Below are 20,255 nucleotides of genomic sequence, written 5' to 3'. Positions count from 1 at the left end.
AGAGATTGTTGTTGCAGACGGAGCCAAATTCTGTTCTGAGACAAAGGAGGTTGCATAGGGGAATCTGCTGGCAGAATGTAGCTTATAGGATATTATTATTACTGGTAAAGATGCATACAGAGGAAAGAATGCAGCTTGACTGTTAGAGCCTAGGCTGAATTTCCAGGGCTGAGAATTTACATTTTCATTTGTAAATCAAGCATATTGATCTGGTGTCACAGAGCAATAAACTGCCATTTTTGCTGAGCTACTTTCAGAGTATAATTGCACCGTAAAACTTTGGTTAATAATTAATAACATACATTAGTGTAAAGGGTTAAAATGACCAACTGAAAATCATACAATGTACTCAAAGAATCTGGATAGTCGAAGCCACGTTTTTAATGAGTCCTTAGATCCATGCATAATAATATTCATTTATTTTAATTGTCTTCATTAAGTTATTTGAAAAACAAAATTTAGTTGTGATCTCTATTATAAAAGCTCAGGATTTCATTCACTACTGTTTACTCAAGAATAACTCCCTGACTGAGGAAGAAGCGGGGGGTCTAGTGCACAGCACACTGGACTGGGACTCAGGAGACCTGTATTCAAATCCTAGCTCAGCCTTATTTCTCTTTGTGATCTTGGGCAAGTCACATAATATACCCTCTGCCTCAGTTCCCCATCTGTAAAATAGAGTTAATATATTCTACCTCGCAGAGGATAACATCCATTAATAATAGTGAGCCAGGGCCTTATAAGTTCCTAAATACATTTTAGTCGGGTATAAACTGATATAATGACATGGCAACCCAGGCCCTCGATAGTGCTGTGTAATGAGAGTGAAATATCTGACTCACTAAGAATAATGGCTGTTGTTTATGCTATGCATTTTGATCATTTTGGTTGTGTATACTCTGTATTTTGATAAGGTTCCACTGCAAACATATTGCAAGAAGCAGAGATCCCTCTTATTACAAATGAGAAATGCCAACAAAAGATGCCAGAATATAATATTACAGAGAATATGATGTGTGCAGGCTATGATGAAGGAGGAGTAGATTCTTGTCAGGTAAGTAAAAACAACCCATTTGCATTGCTAATATTCTATTCCTTCTAATTACTTGTGGAAGCAGAGAAAGAACGGACAGGAAGGGGATTGCAATGCATGACCGTTCTTTCTCTGCTTCCACATACTGAACAGCTCACTGGTTGATCCTCTGATCATTAAAAACTAGCCACTCACTGTCAGAATATAATTTCTACTCAGAGCCTTACATATTTCGTACTGTAACAAGATACATGCTTTAAAGATTACAAGCTATTTTGTACCTCATAGACTTTAAGGCCAGAAGGGACTTTTCTGACAAAAAAACCACTAGAGGGCAATATGGGGTGTTGGAAGTGCCACATATGGAACTTCACACGGTTTCTGGTCTGCAATCTCCTCAAGAGGAAGAGATGTTTGTGGGTGGAAATGTGAGGTGTGAGGCTTAAATACCAAGCTGACACAAGCCTAAAAAATACTTTAGATAGATGGATGGAGAGTAGTAAGGGGGCATTACCTTCAAACATTTAGATTCCATGGATCCTCAAGAAATGGAAGCTCCAACAACTTGGAGGAACTGCCCTTCTCTCTGATAAGATAACACTGTTGCTCTCTTATGATCTTCCCGCCCTCTAGCAGCAGAGCTTCCTAAGGAGCCATTGGCCACCCCAGCATAGCCTACAATGCACTCCCTCTCTATGGGGAGGCAGGCAGCATTGAATGTTACTTAGTTCTGCTTCTAGCGGCATGAACTCTCTGTTTTTGCTGACTGTTTTCATCACATTCTAATGGGAGCATGCTACAGAATGTGGTTCTCACTGGATCTACCCTGTGCTGCTTGTGACTTGTGCCCCATAACTGCAAGACTAGACCAAATGAAGTTGCCTTTAGGGAGTTACAGCAGACTCTCAGAAAAAAGGAGGTCATACCGCGTTGGCTCCACTCTGCACTCTTTAAGCTTGTGAGGCTTTCCCTACTTGTTTTGCTTTTATTTGCATCCCCTTATGCCCCACTGAAGAGGGAAGAGCAAGGCCTTAATATTATACAGAGTGCAAGAGATCAGTGTTATAATCAATGACCAAAGAACCATGAATTAGGAAGGATATAGCAAGCATAGACAGCCTGTAGGTTGCTGACAGAGTGAGAGAGCTTCTGCAGCTGCTCTGCAGGCTTTGAGAGAGAGATTTTATTTCCCCCAGACCTTTTTCAGAAGTCCCCTGTGCAAAGCCTGTTTAATCAGGATTTGTGCAAGGTAAGAGCATACAACCTAAAGTTGATAAGTAAAACAATTAATTCAAAGGGTTCTACTATGCTTCATGATTGATACAGTTCATGACTGACAGGTGTCTAAGAGCTTAAGATCACATGTTATGTTTAAAAAAATCAGTAAACAGTGTTCTCTTTTGAGTATTTCTTCATGTGGGTCCCCTTCTGGGCATATCGGGAGCGTGTGCACCAAAACCGGGATACACACAGACAAAACAGCTTGAAGATCCAAAGTTACTTAAGATAGAAAGCAGTTCTTTTTTTTAACTCTTGAATTTCAAAATTGCAGGGAGATTCAGGAGGGTCCCTGATGAGTCAAGACAATAACAGGTGGCTTTTGGCAGGTGTGACATCCTTTGGCTATCAATGTGCATTGCCCCAGCGTCCTGGAGTGTATGTTCGAGTCACACAATTTGTGGACTGGATAAAACAATTCATACGTTAGCTTGACTTCAAAAACCAAAATAGAATGTAAAAACAAATATTAAGCAAGATTAGTTCTGAATGCTATGTGGTATATTATAATGATGAGAGAAACTGAATAAAATCCTGTCATTCAAAGTGAGATTTAGACATAAACAAACTTTTTGGAGGAAAACATTAAATATTAAGAAAACTCTGTCATGTCAGAAAGCAATATTTCAAAACAGCAGCTGTCTCTTTTTGCCACTGGTTCTTACCACTTTACATTGACAGCTATATGAGATATGGTTTTTCTATTTGTCCACCTTACAGACATATTATTTAAAAAATGCCAATGCCCAGTACATTATAGAAACCTGCACAAAGATTTAGAAGGAATAAAATCTGTGATTTGCAAAGGATACGCTCTTTATTGAGTAACAGTTATATAAATTATTTATTCCAGTTTTTCAGGGTTTTTATGCTTTCCTTCCCAATGTCCATTCCCATTTCAATGCATAAGGAATTTTGTTTAATAATCCCCATACATCAAAATGAGGCTGTACCCTAACTGTTTATGAGATCATGAGAGCTCCTTTGTTTCTATTACAAACAGTTTTGGAATAAATTTTATACATGGAGATGGCGTGCAAATCAATCTGGCTGCTTTATAATGGGATAAACTGACCTGGGGCCAATTTTTTTCCCTGGTGTCACTGTTTTGGAATTAATAAAGTTACACCAGGGATGAACACAGTATCTTTTTTTATTATTATTTCTGGCAAACATCCTGGAAATTACTGTTAAGCTATCTAATTATAGATAGATGCTTGTGCACACAAAAACCAAACTCTTCTGTTATAAACTGTAATGCTCTTAAAAGCATCTAACAATAAGCATCCTCAGCCAATTTTGCAAGGAAAATAAACATGCCACTCTAGTTGCTGCTTGGTATATTACGTGTTTACTTTCAGTCATCAGTACAAAGGACTTTAAAAGAATGTTCTGGATTGTTTTGTTTTAACAATTAGGGTGAATCACCCACTAGAGGACTTCAATTGTGTAAAATATTAAATAGTCTGACTGTTTTAATTTCTTGGGTTCTTCTCCAAATAAAACTTTCTCTAAATGTAAACATAAATAACTGTGTACTCACAATTTATGTATGTTTGTATCTAATGATGTAATCATTCTAGGGCAGTGGCATGTTCCATTTGTTTCTGCTCAGTGCCTGCTATAGAACAATTAAAATCTAATTAATTCCACGCTGTTACATAAAAGTCCAAAAAGAATTGTAATTATTTATATAGACACATGTAATGATGCCCATTGCCTAGGTGCCTTCCATCACTGAATACAGCTATTAACAAGGGGAATTAAATCTTCAGAATAAGAGTCTTGTAGACCTCATCCCTCTCTCCCCCCACTCCTTGCTATTAACATGAAGTAACACTAGGCCTTACTCAGTCTGGCCTTATACTGTGCCTGGAATCTTGCCAGACAATCAACCAGATTTTCTATTGCCCCCACCTCGTACCATCATTTATGCCAGTCTAAAGTGCTGCCATTCTGGTTTGACTCGAGCAGACCACAAACGGGAGGTGTGAGAGGCGTGGGCTCTCCAATGAAAAGGGCCAGTGGCCCACTCTGGGGTGTCTTGCTGTACAAGGTGATCCAACAAGAGTGACCAAGTAGATCCTACCCCTCTCCCCCGACCAGGACAAAATGATTGTGAAAGATCACAACCAATACTATGAATTGCACCAAGAGGCAAATAGATAATCAGTGCATAGCAGTAGGATTATAACAACTCACCTCACCCAATAGTGGACCCACAGATTTCCATGCTGGTTGAAGTTCCACAATCCTTTTCAAAGGCAGTCTCAAACCAAGCACATGGCAGTAATCTAGCTTTGGGATTACAAAACCATGGATTGCTGTGACCATGATATGAAAGAATGTAGTGACAAGGAGTCTCTTCTCCCATCAATAGAAAATTCAGAACTTTAGTACCAACAGACATTACCAGCATAAATCCGTGCACCTCTCTGGGAGAATAGCTGCCCAAACTGGGCTTAAATATATATTCAGAAGAACGATTTCTTTCTATCATTGCTAAAGTACAAGCCATTGCTGTCCCCTTTGGTTTTGAATCAATCATTAAGATGATCTGGAAAAAAAATTGTTAATGTTAAAGTCAAAAACTCCAGCTTTTCCAACTAATAGTGGAACTTTTTTTCCACATTCCGATTCTACTTTTCTTCTTTCTAATGAAACACAGCCCCCAAGACATACAGTGCATTCTGTACCAAATTCAAAGTTCGATGTGAGTGAAGCAATTGTTAAAATGTTTTAAACATTTTTATTCCTAGTTAAAATCATGTGAAATAGGTTTGCAATTAGTAAAAAAATTAAGGTGTCTATTATTACTGTAGATTTTTCTAGTGTCCTTATATTCAGTGGAAGATGCACTTTCAGAAAGTTAATCACTGGTGTAATTTACAATGGACAGTACTATGTGCACATTACCATAAATGCTGTAAATTTTACTCCATTAATGATTTACAACAACCAGAATCATTAGAGGCCCTAGTTGCTGGAAAACTTGCTTTCCAGAAACATGGCAACATGTTTCCATTTTTTCATTGCATAGTTTTGAATCCCAAATGCAAGCAGCAGGCACTCAGATGCACATGAACTACAGATTTGTTGGGTTCAGCATTAATAAGCCATCCATAGGCCTGGAAAACTTCCCTTTTTAAAATGTTGTTTGTGCATAAAGCATATGCTCCTGAGTGAGATATCTATAGGACTAGGGTCAGAAACATACATTTTACTCCAGTCCCTTCTGTCTAGATAGAACAGGTGTGTCCTCCTGAGCTAAGTACTTTCCTATGATGAGCTTTCTCTCTCTCAAAAAAAGTTTCCATACAGTTAAAATAACAGATAAAGCCTTTAAATCATATTGTGTCCTTACTACCTTTAAATATGCAAGCAACATGGACTATTTTAGAAAAAATCTCAGGTCATTTTGCATGCTCTTGGAAGCTGTGAAAAAGGCAGAAAAGGACGTTATGGGATTGAGCAGGTTCACGTTGCTGAGATGCTAACTGATTCAAAGAACTGATAGGACAGTGTTCTTTTGGAGCTGTGGCTGGTGCTTCTGGCAAATAGCCAGGACAATTATGGAGGCAGAAGAAGGCATTTCTTTAGGAGGTGACATAAGTTTTCAAACACCTAACTTGAGAACAATAGAATCCTTACTCTTTCTTTCTATCTTCTCTTCTCCTCTTCTGCTGCAGCTGCTTCTCTGCCCTCTGCCTCTTTGTGAAAACAAAAGAGGCAGGAGAGGGCTAAGCAGAATGGAATGTGACACAATAAGTCAACTCATATATCTAACCTCCCCTCCTCAATTCTGACCAGGTTAGACCACAGATGTGATGGATATCCAGAACTGCTTGACTTTTGATGGCATCTCTTCTGTTAACTATGGAACATGCCATATAATTACTAATAGTCTCGCTGCTGGATGCTAAGAGTGACAGCACTTCTGCCCAGGGAAACCTTGGGAACTATTGGTATCGCCCAATTGCTATGCACGATTTGCAAATGAAAAGGTGGTTCTTCTCTCTCCCTCATGGCTTCACAATTGGTCCTTCATTCCCCACACCACCTGCTGCCCTCCCTCTCTGTGTGCTCCAAAGAGTTAACTTTAATAATAAATAAAATACAGAGAAAAAAGAACAGTACTTATACACATATGGGATTTGTGTACATGATGCATACAAGTATCATCCCTGTAAAAGAAGGCATTCTAAAAGCTTTGAGAGTTACAGGTTTCCCTAAGGAAACAATTTTGTTTCAGAGACTCAGGCCCACGTAAGAAGTCTCCTGAGCCACTCCAAGACATTAAGCTGAATCCCGGCCAGCTGCTGGCCCACTGTATCATTAAGTTTATTTTTGCATTATTTGTATTTATGTATAATTTTATTTTCTTCTAAATGATTTTTCAAGTGCCTTTCGCCCTTTTGTCTGGAGTTATGGAATGTCTTGAGACAGGGCTTATGGAAACACATCTTCTCCCCAATCTAGTGTATACAGATGAATAACAAACATGTGACTATTGGGACAAAATATCCCTGTTACCACTAAGTCCACAGACTAAGCGACCCTTTTTCTGAGATACAGGCCCTGAAGGCCTTCACATAGCAAGTGTTACTTGTTAATTCCCTCTCCTCCTTGCCACTTCAACATAGTTTTCCAGACTGATTGCTGCTGCTAACTGTCCAACATTCCCTGTTACTCATTAGCCTGTGGGACAAAGAACTTGAAGGAAAAAGGTACTTGCATTCTCCAAACCTCCATGTGGAAACTCCTCCTCTGTCACGGACATTGTGTTGATCACAATATATATTGGTATGTCCTGAAGTGGTCATTTCAAGCAGAGAGAAATGCAAAGTAGTGAGACCATATGGGACTTATTAAATCTTCATTCCCCCAACATCACCACCCCATTTTTTTCAATAAGTTGTTCTTTCTTTAAAATCTTGGATGTCTTTCTAACTATTGTTTACAACACGCATCCTCAAGAAAGACATCTCTCTCTTTTTTTGTGTTAGCTCGGTTCAGCAGTCTTCAGGTAAGTAGGAAGTATGGACTCTGAGGTCATACAGGATCATGCTTTCTTTGTTATAATAATTAAAGAGAAAAGTCAAGTAATGGATGGGGAGAAGGTAAAACCAGGAGAGAGGTTCCAACAGATGGGGAAGATGTATAAATAACACTAGGAAGGGAAATAGTGATCTGAGTTGTAAGAGAGGGTTGTTAATCCAGAAAAGGAAGTAAGCACAACCTATAGAATAATGCTAATTCTGATGTCGAGTGTCTGGATGTCTTCATACACGCACTAGCAATGGTATTGTGAGATTATTGTGGGTTTTTCGTTTTTCTTTATCATAAGAGCAGTCAATGGAACACTTACCTCTGAACTTTAAGAAACAACATTTAACAGCTGACCCAACTTTTTTTCTACATTCTGGTTCTGATTAACAGACAACATCATATTTATGAGGGACAAAGATAATTGGTGTGAAACCAAGGACAAAATAAAAAAGAATGGACATTAATGTCATTAAAAATGCCTAAAAATACAGAATTTAAAGATACTAACATCATCAGAGTATCACCATGGCATATTAGGAGAAAGCAATTTTCTTGTAATATCTATATTAATATAACAATGTTACTTAAAAATATGTGTTTTCTTGTGTGATTCTAAAATGCATTATTACTAGCAAAAGCTATTCGCTCCTGTTTTTTATAATCTTTTGACTTTCATTTTAAGCATAATTTTTATATAAAAGATTCACTGACATCTCAGACTTTATATTACAGTGATACTTATCATTTTTGTCTTTTCAAAGGAAATAAAAATTAATATAGTTCCAGTATTGCTATTAAAGGCTGCATTTAAATCATATCTTATGATTGGCAGAGTGATTTATGTCCACTCTGGAGAAATGTATCAAAAAGATATGGCCATCCGCTAGCAAAGTACACTCATTATGCAGCATCAAGTGATTTTCCTGAATACTTGAATTTTGCCACTGCAGATCAATATCACAGCATTGGAAACTGTCTCTGCTAATGAGCATGAGCTACAGGATAAAAATAAAATCTGTGCCTAAAGAATGAAGAGCGGTCTTGAAAATGTGCAAATAAATAACCGAGCAATCCATTTTTATCAAATATTTATGCAAAGATAAATTATTTTGTTACACTGTAAATTTATGTCCACTCAATTTACAGTACATCAACTAAAGTAGAATGTATGAGGGACTACAGGAAATAAAAATGTTATGATTACTACAAACAATTTGAAAACTGACACATATTGTAGATATTTCCCCCTATAAACTTCAAATGCATTGTCCATTCCATTGCTCTGTTGTAGCCGAGTTACTTCCCTTAGCAAAATAGACACATCCTCTTTCTTTATTTAGCATGACATGTTTCATTTAATTAATAATCAAATGTTACATACAAAAATGATCTGAATAGTTGCCTCAAGGGGGAGCTTACAGTTCATCTTGCTGATCCATTGCAATCTCAAGCCATTCCAAGCTAATGTGCTGAGATGACATTATAATAGAGCCCGACTGTAAAATATTATTTTTGCTTTGTTTTCAGTCATTAAATTGTTATACCTCCATGGTACTGTCCTTCCTGGGGTTCTTTGAAATCCATAATGTGGACTGGTTTGGGCTGGTTTTTGTTCTTCCTTTACTGAAAAATAAAAATATAAAATAATTTCAATTCATTTGATCCCTCCGTGGCTCAGATTGAGGATGCGGCTAGGTCAGGGTATGTCAGACTTGCATCCATCCGTTAATTCAGAGTTGCCTCTGTTATTGATTTAATGTAGTGTCCCCTCCTACAATAAACTTATACACAAACTCTGCCTAAATGCATCACCACAGTGATCAGCAAAGGCAAAGAAGCCACTAAATTATGCTTGAAAGGAGGGTAAATTACATTGTCTCCCTGTAGACTTAGATTGTCCATGCTGTACTATATTGTTTAGGTTCAGATTTTGCCACCCTTCCTTAAGTTAAGCAGTATCTTATGCTGAGAGAAGTCCCATGGCAAGGTTTTCTTCAACATGAACAAGCAGGACAAAATCTTTCCTTTAGGACTTGATCAATTTTCTACTGAAATCAGTGGGCATTGGAGAAGACCCTTAGCGATGAACTGACCACAGTAGAAAAGTCCTAATTATGGCTGGCCAAAAAATTTTCCATCAACATTGTTTTTTCATGGAAAATTTGAGTATTGAGTAATAAAAAGTGTTTACTTTCCACTGAAAAACATTATTTTTCATCAAAAAAAGGAAGTCTGAAAAAGTCAATTCTGAAATGCCGCCACAGCACCTCACATTCCATTCTCTTCTGTGGGCTGGGATCCCCAGCCAGACTTCATCTTGCATGTTATATTGTGGCACCTCAACCATGCGACTGACATGATGCATCACTTCCCCTCACCCAGAGGTGCATCCTGGGAGATGATGTCAGATCAGGAAGCCCAGATTTTACAGGACAATGGGAGCAAACTACAATGCCTATGTGACACCATGGCAGCAGTTCAAAATCAAAACACTTTGGTTCCCAGACATAATATTTCAGTTTTTTATTTTTTGCCAAAGGGGCTGGGGGTAATTGGAGTAATTTAAAAGATTCCCATTTACTTCAGTGGGCTTTGGAGCTGGGCTGTATGCTTCCAACTTTACTCCCGTTTTACAATGGTGAATCCAGCCCATTTTGTTCATTTATGTCTGAGGTACCCTAAATGGAAAGTCATCTAAGCAAAAAGCAGTTAAAAATATGCACTCTCCAATATAACATGTCTAAATATCATGGATCAGAACCTCAGTTGCTGTATATCTCCAATGAGTTCAATGAAGCTGTGGCTATTGACACCAGCGGAGGATTTGACTCTGCATGCAATTTCCGGGAATAAAGTTAAGTAGGGAGCAATAAATAGTTTGAGGATATTGTCTAAAATTGTTGCTTTGACTGTGAAATACAATCATAGAAACTGAGACATATACCAGGTTGGAATTTAAACTTTCTGCAAGGCATTCAGATGATAATGGAGATGGGTCTGTGAAGCAGTTTCTCCTTGCTTCCCTGGAAGAAAGGAAAGGGAGAGCATCTAAGCATGAATGAGCTGATTGTTGCTACTAATTACAGGAGAGATGCTCTGCTTCCCTTTACTACTACCCTGTAAGAACCCAAACCAGCCAAAACTGTCCATGTTCTTCCAAGATATGCAAGTCCTGGAAGACCATGGATTATGGCTCCACAGCAAGCTAACCTTTCAGAGGAAAGGTCATCCTCCCATGAAAGCCTACAAAAGAAAAAGGGAGAAGAGACTCATTTGTAAGTTGGGAACTTCCTTTCAGGGTAGAACTCCTCACATAAAGCACTGGAGTTCCCAACTTCTTGTGCTCTGCTCTTTCTAGCTCTTGGAAAGTGCAAAGTCCTTTTCTTGGATGAATTATTATAGTTTCAGGGGCCTGATCCAAAACCCACTGAAGTCAACAAGTCTTTCCATTGACATCAGTGGGCTATGCATCACACACTCACATTCTTGCATGGTCTATCTGGAAAGATAGGCAAGGCCTGAACTCAGCCTTTAAAACCCCTTGCATGGTAGCGGAGAGTGTGGAATGAGCTGCTAAAAAAAAAAAAAAGATCATGACTGTACCTGCCTTGATACTTACCTAGAAGGCTAATCCCACTGTTGGTGAGATATATCTCCTAATCCTTACAATGTTATGGATGGGCGCCCTTCATCACAACCTTCCTGGAATTTACCAAGACTCTGTTGGTCAGCGTTGGAATCACAGTGGTTGTATGTAGGAATGGATTTGCCTGACGTGTTACTATTGCTGAGGTTGGGAAATACAAATCTTCCACTTCTTTATATGGAAGTGCATGTCATTAGGATACCTTACATGTTCTAATATAGGGCTCATGCATCTGGAGGGATAGGATTACTAAATAACTATGTGATGCCAGGGAATACCGCAGTGATAGTTTACATAAATATCAGGAGATTGTTTCCCATTTGGGGCAATATTTTTTTAAAAGTTTCAGAAATTGCTTACCTTTTATTTTGTTTATTGTTTCACAAGGAAGAATTAAAACTGAAACCCACCAAAAAAGAGAAAATATAGCCTTCCAAATTTTAAAAAAGCTAAAAGAAAGCCCACATGGAACATCGCCCCATTTTACTACAGAAACTCTTCCATCGGCTATTCCTTGGGTCCTCAGAGTTGTTAGTAATCCTGCCTTCCCACCAAAGCTGACATTCAGGCGCAGAGGAGTGCCATGAATGAAGTACTAGCATCACAGTCATATGTACGTGTTTGGGAGAAGGGAGACGCCACCACCAATCAATATGCTACAAAAGTGCTGACTACTACTGTCAAAACAGATGCATTCTTAAATGTTAGCTGCTGTGATTTCAGTGCTGAGTGCTGGAATCCAGGTAATTATGCTGCCCATAAACATGTTTGTTTTTGTAAAGTTCTTCTGCTCTGGTGGTGTCTTTCTTGCTCTTCCTGGATGGCTAATGAATCAAGACTTATCAGGCTTCTACCCCTTTAAGTTTTTCTCCTAACAACTTATGCCCATTCAGCCCGGGAAGAATTCACCCTTTGTGCAGAAAGTTGGGGGAGTGGGGTGCTCCTTCTGCATGCTCTATGTCAGTGAAGCCTCCCAATGTCATTCCCAAGAGACCAGTTCCAATATAGATTGTGATCAGGCTGCAACACGTAAGGGAAAATTGCAACAGTAGAGGCAGAAAAAACTGTCCTCCTTGGAACTGGAAAAATTCCTTATGGCAGCATAGTGTGTTTTAAGGGATCTGTGGCTCTACATTAGGCCAGAGCCTTTTCATTGGTGAAAAGCCATGAACATGAATTTTCAGCTGTCAGATATAAGTAAATTGCTTGGATTTTCAGGGACAACAAGATGCATACTGTACAACTGAGAAGGAAGCAAGGGAGAGATGTAAGCATTCTTTATGTATGAAGAGCTTGCTAATGGAAACCTGAATTCATCATTATAAGACAATTTAATTCCAGTGTATTGAAAGTATTTACCTTTTGTTTAGCATCTGGAAACAGCACGTACCAAAAGCCACTAATATCAACAACAGCAGTGGTATGGTTGGTATAACAACATAAATTAAATTTGGAATTATACCTACAAGGAAAAAAAAGTCTCTCATTAGTACGTACTGTATTGAAAGACACTGTCGCATCTCACTATATCTATCTATATGCCCACATAGTTCAATTCTGAATTCCTTGTGTAGAAAGACTGCTAATCAATTTTAAAGGAAGATGTGAATATATTAGGAATATTAGAATAAGCTCCCAATATTTTATGAAAATGATGTCCAGAAGGTGCATACTGTAGTTTTCCTTATAAGATTCATATCTCATTATACTTACATTGCAGCTAAAATATACACTCGATTACACACTATGGGCTGAATAGTCACAGCTCTTATTCAACCATGCAAGGGAGTAAGAGAGCATAAGCCCCAGGTCCACTCCCCACTCCCATTCCCATTTACAGCTCTCATGACTGTGACTCTTTCTGGCTGAGAGGGGGAGAGCAGGAGCTACTCATCTGACCCACTCTGCAGTGAAAAAATGGAAAGGAATGGATAGAGGGTATCAGGAGCCCTGGATTCACCTCTCCTATTCACTGGTCTGCCCTTATGTCATTTGAACTTTTTTTCTTTTCTCAGTATAGCAGTTAAGAACAAAAACAATTCCTGAAGCATTGTCTCCTTTGATATAGGAAGAGGTGAGGCCCTTTCCACCCAAATGCTTACAGGGGGCTCAAGAAGAGGGATGTTTAGACTCCAGAGACAGCTGTTGTGTGTGAAGGAACTGTCCTCTGTCCCTTCATTAATATGCCACCATACACTTAACATACTGCTGCTTACTGACCACCATGTAGTAACAAGCAATCATTATTGTATAGCTATGTTTAATAGGATCAGCTTCCAGGTTCAAGAGAGAAACTGTGATTACATGTTAAATAGCTTTATACCCACATTTTATTACCATACACAAGGTACTAGTAGTGGTCTAAACCTGACCCACAAGCTGGTACTCTGTATACAACTCTTTTTGAATATATTTTCACTTGCAAGAGAAAATGTTTAAGGCCAATTTATTTATTAATCATAATTTGGCTTTCTATATACCATAGCACTAGTGTTAAACACAGGCTCTTTGCATGCCATGCATTGAAAAGCATAGTACCTATTTATTTATTTTTATTTATAATAACAGCATCTGCCCTTGAGTGCTCAGATGAAAAATTGCTCTGAGAAACTAAGCAAGTGTAAATGGAGATCAATAGTCGGTGGTGACTGTTGTTGCTTATCTTTCCCATGCACCATTGTAAGCCCCATGTTTTACTTCTCAATTAGCTAGCATTTTTCAGGATTTTTTTTTCTTTCTCGGACTATTAGCATTCTCATTATATATTCAGAGAGCAGCACAACAATGATGACATTTTAAAATAAAATGTTATTCTTTAAAATGACAACAATGGCAACAAAATAATTCATTGATTCATGTAAAAGTATCCTGTGGGGCAGGTAGTGGAACACGTGGGCATTCATAACAAGGGAATTGATTCAAATTCAGCTGAGATGGACAGTAGTGGAACGTTATTGCCATCTGTCAGCTGTTCAGTGAACCAAGGACCCAATACTGCAAGATGTTGAGCTGCTCCAGAGAGATGTTGAGTGCCCTCAATGCCCACTGAAGTCTATGAGAGTTGAGGGAATTTAGCACCTCTCAAGAACTGCTTGGAACCATGCAGGATATCAACCTATACATTAAATGAATTGGTGGGTCTCTGAGAGTTCTTAGTGGATAGATGGCCCCATCCCAAAAAGCAACACCAGAGTTGGCACTTTTCTGGGCAGTTTTTCAGATGCACTCAACCTAGAGATGATCCCTCCTGATAGGGGTTGGGGCACATGGGGAACCTTGCTGTACCTTGGGGCTATTGGGTAGATAACACAACACTTCAGTCCCTAGAACTATCAATCTGGCACCTTTTGTGAGCACTAAAATTCAGTTTCTAAAGAGAAAACAAGTGTCTTATGTTTGTGTTAGACTATTTTACACATCTCTGGCTTTGACTGTATCAGAGATATTTGAGGCCTGATCCTGTAATCAGATCCACAGTGGCAGAACCCTGTGCCCTGTTAGAGACCCACTGAGTTCAGTGGGACATTGGTGAGGGGCAAAGGTCTGATCCAGGTTCATGCAGATCCAATTGCAGTGCTGAAGACACAGAAGCAATATTTGAAATAGTTGAGTATTCCCTCCCAGAAAGCCAATCACAGCCATTGATTCCTGCAAGAACAACTAAGAGAAACTGATCAAAAGTCTTGAATTATTAGTCAAAGGTATTGTGATGGGGTAAACTAGGCTCAGAGGCCCACTGCTGGAGGCCTCAGGGTGCTACCACACTCCATCTCAGAGAGGAGTTGAGTCCTCCCAGTGGCCTAGAGAGGCTGTGGGGCAGGGGAGAGAAGCAGCCAATGAGAGAGGCTGCAGGGAGCAGCCAATCATGGCCCAAGAAGGTGATATAAAAGGAGCTGCAGAGCCAGAGTTAGGTAGTTGCTGCCTGGAGCTGAAGGAATGAGGACTGTGTTCCTGGCTGGCTGAAGGAGTAGCAGTACCATGGACAGATCAGTTGCTGGCAAGAACCAGGGAGCAAGAGGGAGCTCCTGGCTGGCTGCTGGGACTGAAGCTAGAAGAACAGCTGGGGCCAGAAAGGGTGAAGAGTTTAGGAAGCCCTGGAGGCATGGCCCCATACCAGGATTGAGGGACTATTTGAGGCTAGCCCAGAAGGGGCTGCCAGACTGATTAAGGACTGAGCCCAGGGAGGGCTGCAGGAAGACAGTGCCTCCAGGGAGGAAGCCCTGGAGGGTCTGGCCCCATACCAGGGCTGGGACTATTTAAAGACTGAGCCCAGGGAGGGCTACAGAAATACCAATGGAGGGGTACTGGGATAGGCCCCTGGTGGACTGTATACACAAGAAGGAGTCTGTTTTGTTTCACATACAGATTGCATGTGTGACTTGGCCAGAGGGCTGAGTTGTTGAAAACCTGCCTAAGAAACCACCTACAAAGGTCACCACAGACTAAGAGAGTGAAGGCACATGCACCTGGCCAGGGGGCACTCATGAGAAGTAGATGCCACCCCTTACAGGCATATTTTCAGCAGAGGTCTTAGGAATAAACTAATTCCCATCAATGGGGGAAGTTGCATATCTCATTCTAATTCCCTCCATCCTGTTACTATTTTATTCCGAACATTAAAACCCTATGAATACATTACCTGTTTCAGTAACAACTACATGAGAATTATCTTCTGGTTTGTTTTCATCATAAGGCTTTTCTGCTGCCACTGATGGAAAAACCTCTGAAAAAGAAGTTAAATAGATTTTAAAAATAGCAACCATAGAAAGAGGGGTTATTACATATTGTAGCATCTGTTCATAGTTTTTTTACATTTAAAACAGATTCATATTTGTTATGTGAACTGTTTCAGCATTGAATAAGTTATTGGAAGTAAATGTGTCTACAGAACTTTAGTGTGTTAGGATTAAATATGGAATAGGAATTAAAAGCAGCAGTGTTTTGAACTACATCCATATATTTGCAACTACATCTGCAAATATTCCTCTCTGCAGGATTCTCTTTTAATATGTTCCACTACTAACACAAGTCTGTTTAAAAAAAATAAAAAACTATGTAACTTTCCTGGAGCCTGTAAATGATTCATGAGATTATGTCTTTGCCAGTGCAACTCAAGCTAAAAGTTTTTTTTAAAGTTTCTTACCATAATCTGTGTCTGTTCTGTCGCCTAGTTCTTTTTCTAGGACATTATCTGTTAAATCAATAGTTTGACAATGAAAGAGTAAGAGTAATAAAACAGACGTCTTTTACATTGTTTTACACGTAGTGCCATAGCTCAAAACTATGCTCCCACGTTCATTGCAAAACACAATTATTGCAGAGTTCTTTAACTTCATATTTCAATATTTGGCAAGCACCTTCCTGGAGAATGTTTGACACAAAACATTAAAGTTAAGGGTTGGTATCAAACTACTTCTAGTCCATACTTCTGTACAAATCTAGATAAATAGGAATGCTGCAATTTTGCCGTAAGCAATTTTTTTTTTCTGGTGGCATCGACTAGTTTATTGGATGAATAATTGAAACCCACCCTTTTCTTGTGTCAGATATAATTTGAATATAGCTTTTCTTAACATCTCACCTCTCTTATAGTCAGAGGATCCTAGAACATACTAAAATGGGCAGTGGTCTTGATAGTGTGGGCTAAAGAAACTTTTTCAAAAAATTAGCTGTGGAGCAGTGAGAAGTATGAACCAGATATTTTGAGGGCAGATATCATTTTTTTTTTTTTTTTTTTTTTTTGCTACAGACATCCCTAAAATCAAAAAAAGGATACATCAATGAACTATTAGAAATTGGATGGTAAGGAAATGCAATCATTGCTGAAGAGGAGGTTAATATTCCATTTCTAATTAGAGATAACCAATTGGAAACTGCAACAGAGAGTCCTGTGGCACCTTTAAGACTAACAGATGTATTGGAGCATGCGTCTGATGAAGTGGGTATTCACCCACGAAAGCTTATGCTCCAATATATCTGTTAGTCTTAAAGGTGCCACAGGACTCTCTGTTGCTTTTTACAGATCCAGACTAACACGGCTACCCCTCTGACAATTGGAAACTATAACTATAAGACATGCAGCAAAGGCCAGTTAGGATGTAGAAATGGGAGAGTAGTGTTATCTATGTTTAAAGGATTCCATAGATTATTGAAATTATTTTGAATGGAGAGTATGATCACAGAAGTAGAATCTGTATGGTTATTTGGATACCATTCCCATGTTATAAGATTATGAACACCAGTTGTATTACTGGTCTTTATCTCAAAACAGTAATGCTCAGAGTTCAAAGAGATAATAAAATCTACTACAACAGTAACACTTACTTCAGCTTCTCAGATAAAAACTGGTTAATTGGAACATGGCTTGGAGAAAAATGTTAAAGTACTAGAAACTATTGCTTCTAGAAGTAGCTAATTGTGGGGCATAAAAGGGTGGATTAATTTTTAATTTGATCTGAAAATCAAGCTGCAGGAGGAGTTGGCTCAGAAACTAAATGTGATTACAGCTACTATTATATAATTACGATCAACATCCTTTCAAGGTAAACGAGATTCAAACCCACAGCTAGTACTGTGACGTTAAACATCATCAAGGGAGGCTCTTCCACCCCACCACTGAAGATATTACTTAGATAGAAAACAAAAAATTGCAAGTGAACATATGTCAATTAGGCTTGGAGGCTGGCTGAGTAAGATTGCCTAATGAATCACAGAGCCATACTCACAGCATGAATTTTGATAGTTCGATTGTAAAGATGAAAAAACAAGACATGTTTAAGTACTTCAGAAGTAGGAAGTTTGAGGAATGGAGATCAATTGGTTTTCCTACTCTGATTTTTCTAAATTTGTAACTCTCACTGAAATTGAAACAGTGACCCTAATCTTCACACAGACTGTTGAGACTTACTGTCTATAAGGTGTAAATGACATTCCAGTTTGTAATATACACCTTGTCACTTTTGTGGTTAGAGGTTGATTGAGTAAGAAGCAATTGGATGGGAATCTCTGCAGGTTCAGATTAAACACTGAAACTCTGGTTCAGTGTGGGGTTTTACATGTAGCCTGGCTCTGATGAGGTTGGTTTACAACCTGTTTGTTTTTTGTATACAGTTTGGCTAAATTTATACTGGGATTTGTATGTTCTCTTTGTGGCCATAGTGGACAATTTAAGACTCAGTAATGCTTTGAGTACCATAAACATCACATCTCTTACCAGGATTATCTACTGCCAAGCATGACTACTATAACTAAAAAACCATTATAGCCTCAAATTCAAGCTTGCTTCCAATTTCCTTGTTCTGGCTGACCAGTTTTAAGTCTCCTCAGCTGAAATATGCAGGATCCAGAAAAGATTCCCATGTCATTTCTGGAGGTTAAGCCAAACTGAAAAATCCCTGGCCTCTTGTGTCCTCATCTGAGCTGGTGTGCCTGTGTGTAATTTTCTTCCTGTTGTGCTGGACCTCCCTGAATTCCATTGACCTGTATTCATTTTACAGATCGGCTAAGTGACATTTCCAAGACATCACAGAAAGTCAGTGACAGAGCCAGACAGCGAGAACTAGCATTACTCGGTGAAAATATTTTGGCAACATTTCACATGAAAACATTTGCAGTTTTCAAGTTCTTTCAGTACAGTTTTCCTCAAAATATTGAGGATCCCAAAATCCCCAACATTTTCTGCCAAAGCAGTGACTTTTCTGTTAACATCTACCACATGTGAAATCTGACTTTAGCTTTTTCTTACCTGGACTATACTTGCAGATAAAATTGTGCTTCATGTTGCATCTGTCGTCATTCCACTGGTAAAGGTAAGCCCCCCCCAGGCCAGGGTTTGCAGTTGGTTGATGATACATCACAACACAAGCTTCACTTCCACAGGAAGGCTCATCCGTATACCAATTTCTAGCAGTGCATATAAATCAAAATGTTCAAAATCTTGCAGATAAAAGGCCCACCATGTCATCTAATAGAACCATTCACAAGCATCCAGAAATGCCATAATCTAGTGAAAGTTATAGTACATAGGCTCCATTGTCCCTTAAAGCAGAATAAGCTGCATTTCCCTCCATCTCCTGCATGGAACAGAGGGGAGTCTACTACCAGTCTTGCAGATCTTGGAGCATCTTCCTGCAGTCAAGAAGCATCCATGCAGATGTTCCTTCCTTCCCTTCTGACGCCTGCATTCCCTGCCACCTACCCACAGATGCCCTGCAGATTATGGTTCCTGAATGTTGCCATTTGTTCTACTGGTCTTTAGCTGAATCAGGAAATCTAATGGGGTTTCCAAAATCTGGGGTGTGGGCAGAGTGAGTTACTCTAAATAGTCTGCACTAAGTTATGCAGCTGTTGGCTTTCTGGTTTGGGGGCCAGAATCCAGCAGAGTTTGGTTGCCATTTCCTCCCCACCCCCCCTCCTTCCAACTCCACAGAGCTGGAAGCCTGTGGAGCCCTTACTTCTATGAGGCTGGGGGTAGGGGCTGAGACAAGCATGCCGCAGAGACATCCTTCCACATCTCCAAGTGCATATCCATTGGCTCAGCCTCCTCTTTGTGTGAAGAAGAAGCAGGGGCACGTTATTAGCCCCACTGACCAACTTTTCTATATGCTTCAATTCACAAAACATTTGACTTTTTTGGGTGCTGCACACACTGTGTTTCCCTCCATAAACCCTTGAAACTATAGGCAATCTCCCAGACTTTCACCTGAATGATGAAATGGTTCCATCAGTCCACTGGTAGAGCTCAGGGCAAGCACTCGATGTTGCTTGTCCCTCTCCGCTTCTCCACAATCCAATCCAGAAGTCACCATCAGAAATCCCAGAGCCTGACTTAGTGAGGTTTTGTAACATGTTTTCTATGAGCTTCTGTTCAGCTTCACTTTCCAGACTTAAAAGCACACCACCGTCGATTTCACAGGCATGGCGGGCCTCCTGGAAGCCCACACGTCTTGACAAGTCCTGGAAGTAGGCTATCTTGTAACAGGGATGCTTGATATCTCCATAACACACTTTTTGACCTTAAATACAGTGACAAAGAAGATGAATAATATTTCTACTTGCCACGTGCTGAAGGAAATCATGCTTCATTTTGATTGGATTAATGCTGCTGAACCCCCGTCTCCAATTTTAACACTGCTGGTGTCATGCACATCTTGGTCCCTGTCCTAAAATCCCTAAGCAGATGAAAGTCCCATCAAAACCATTGAGAATCCCTTTGACAACTATGGGAATTTTCCTTGCTTGGGTTGGGCC

The 20,255-nt window shown here is 39.5% G+C and overlaps 2 protein-coding genes across 4 annotated transcripts in view; one reads left to right on the top strand and one right to left on the bottom strand.

The window, feature by feature from the left end:
• Positions 1 to 2,884, top strand: part of TMPRSS15 (transmembrane serine protease 15) — an 89,163-nt gene extending 86,279 nt beyond the window's left edge. The window contains 2 exon segments of the mRNA XM_034769804.1: positions 915 to 1,054; positions 2,586 to 2,884. Coding sequence (XP_034625695.1) covers positions 915 to 1,054; positions 2,586 to 2,741 — 296 coding nt within the window. The 3' untranslated portion in view covers positions 2,742 to 2,884.
• A 5,583-nt stretch (positions 2,885 to 8,467) lies between these two features.
• CHODL (chondrolectin) overlaps positions 8,468 to 20,255 on the bottom strand; it is a 47,192-nt gene continuing 35,404 nt past the window's right edge. Inside the window, exons 2-8 of one of the 3 annotated variants that reach the window (XM_034792839.1) lie at positions 19,708 to 20,020; positions 18,751 to 18,908; positions 16,150 to 16,197; positions 15,646 to 15,729; positions 12,366 to 12,468; positions 10,305 to 10,383; positions 8,468 to 8,983 (exon numbers count right to left, since the gene is read on the bottom strand). In XM_034792839.1, coding sequence (XP_034648730.1) covers positions 8,981 to 8,983; positions 10,305 to 10,383; positions 12,366 to 12,468; positions 15,646 to 15,729; positions 16,150 to 16,197; positions 18,751 to 18,908; positions 19,708 to 20,020 — 788 coding nt within the window. In that variant the 3' untranslated portion in view covers positions 8,468 to 8,980. The remainder of the gene's footprint in view (positions 8,984 to 10,304; positions 10,384 to 12,365; positions 12,469 to 15,645; positions 15,730 to 16,149; positions 16,198 to 18,750; positions 18,909 to 19,707; positions 20,021 to 20,255) is intronic. The other 2 variants (XM_034792832.1, XM_034792847.1) reach the window with 2 other exon arrangements.

This window comes from Trachemys scripta, chromosome 1 (genome assembly GCF_013100865.1).
Source record: "Trachemys scripta elegans isolate TJP31775 chromosome 1, CAS_Tse_1.0, whole genome shotgun sequence".
Taxonomy (NCBI): domain Eukaryota; kingdom Metazoa; phylum Chordata; order Testudines; family Emydidae; genus Trachemys; species Trachemys scripta.
Note: the sequence above shows the minus strand (reverse complement) of the source record. Positions and strands in the feature narration are given on the sequence as shown.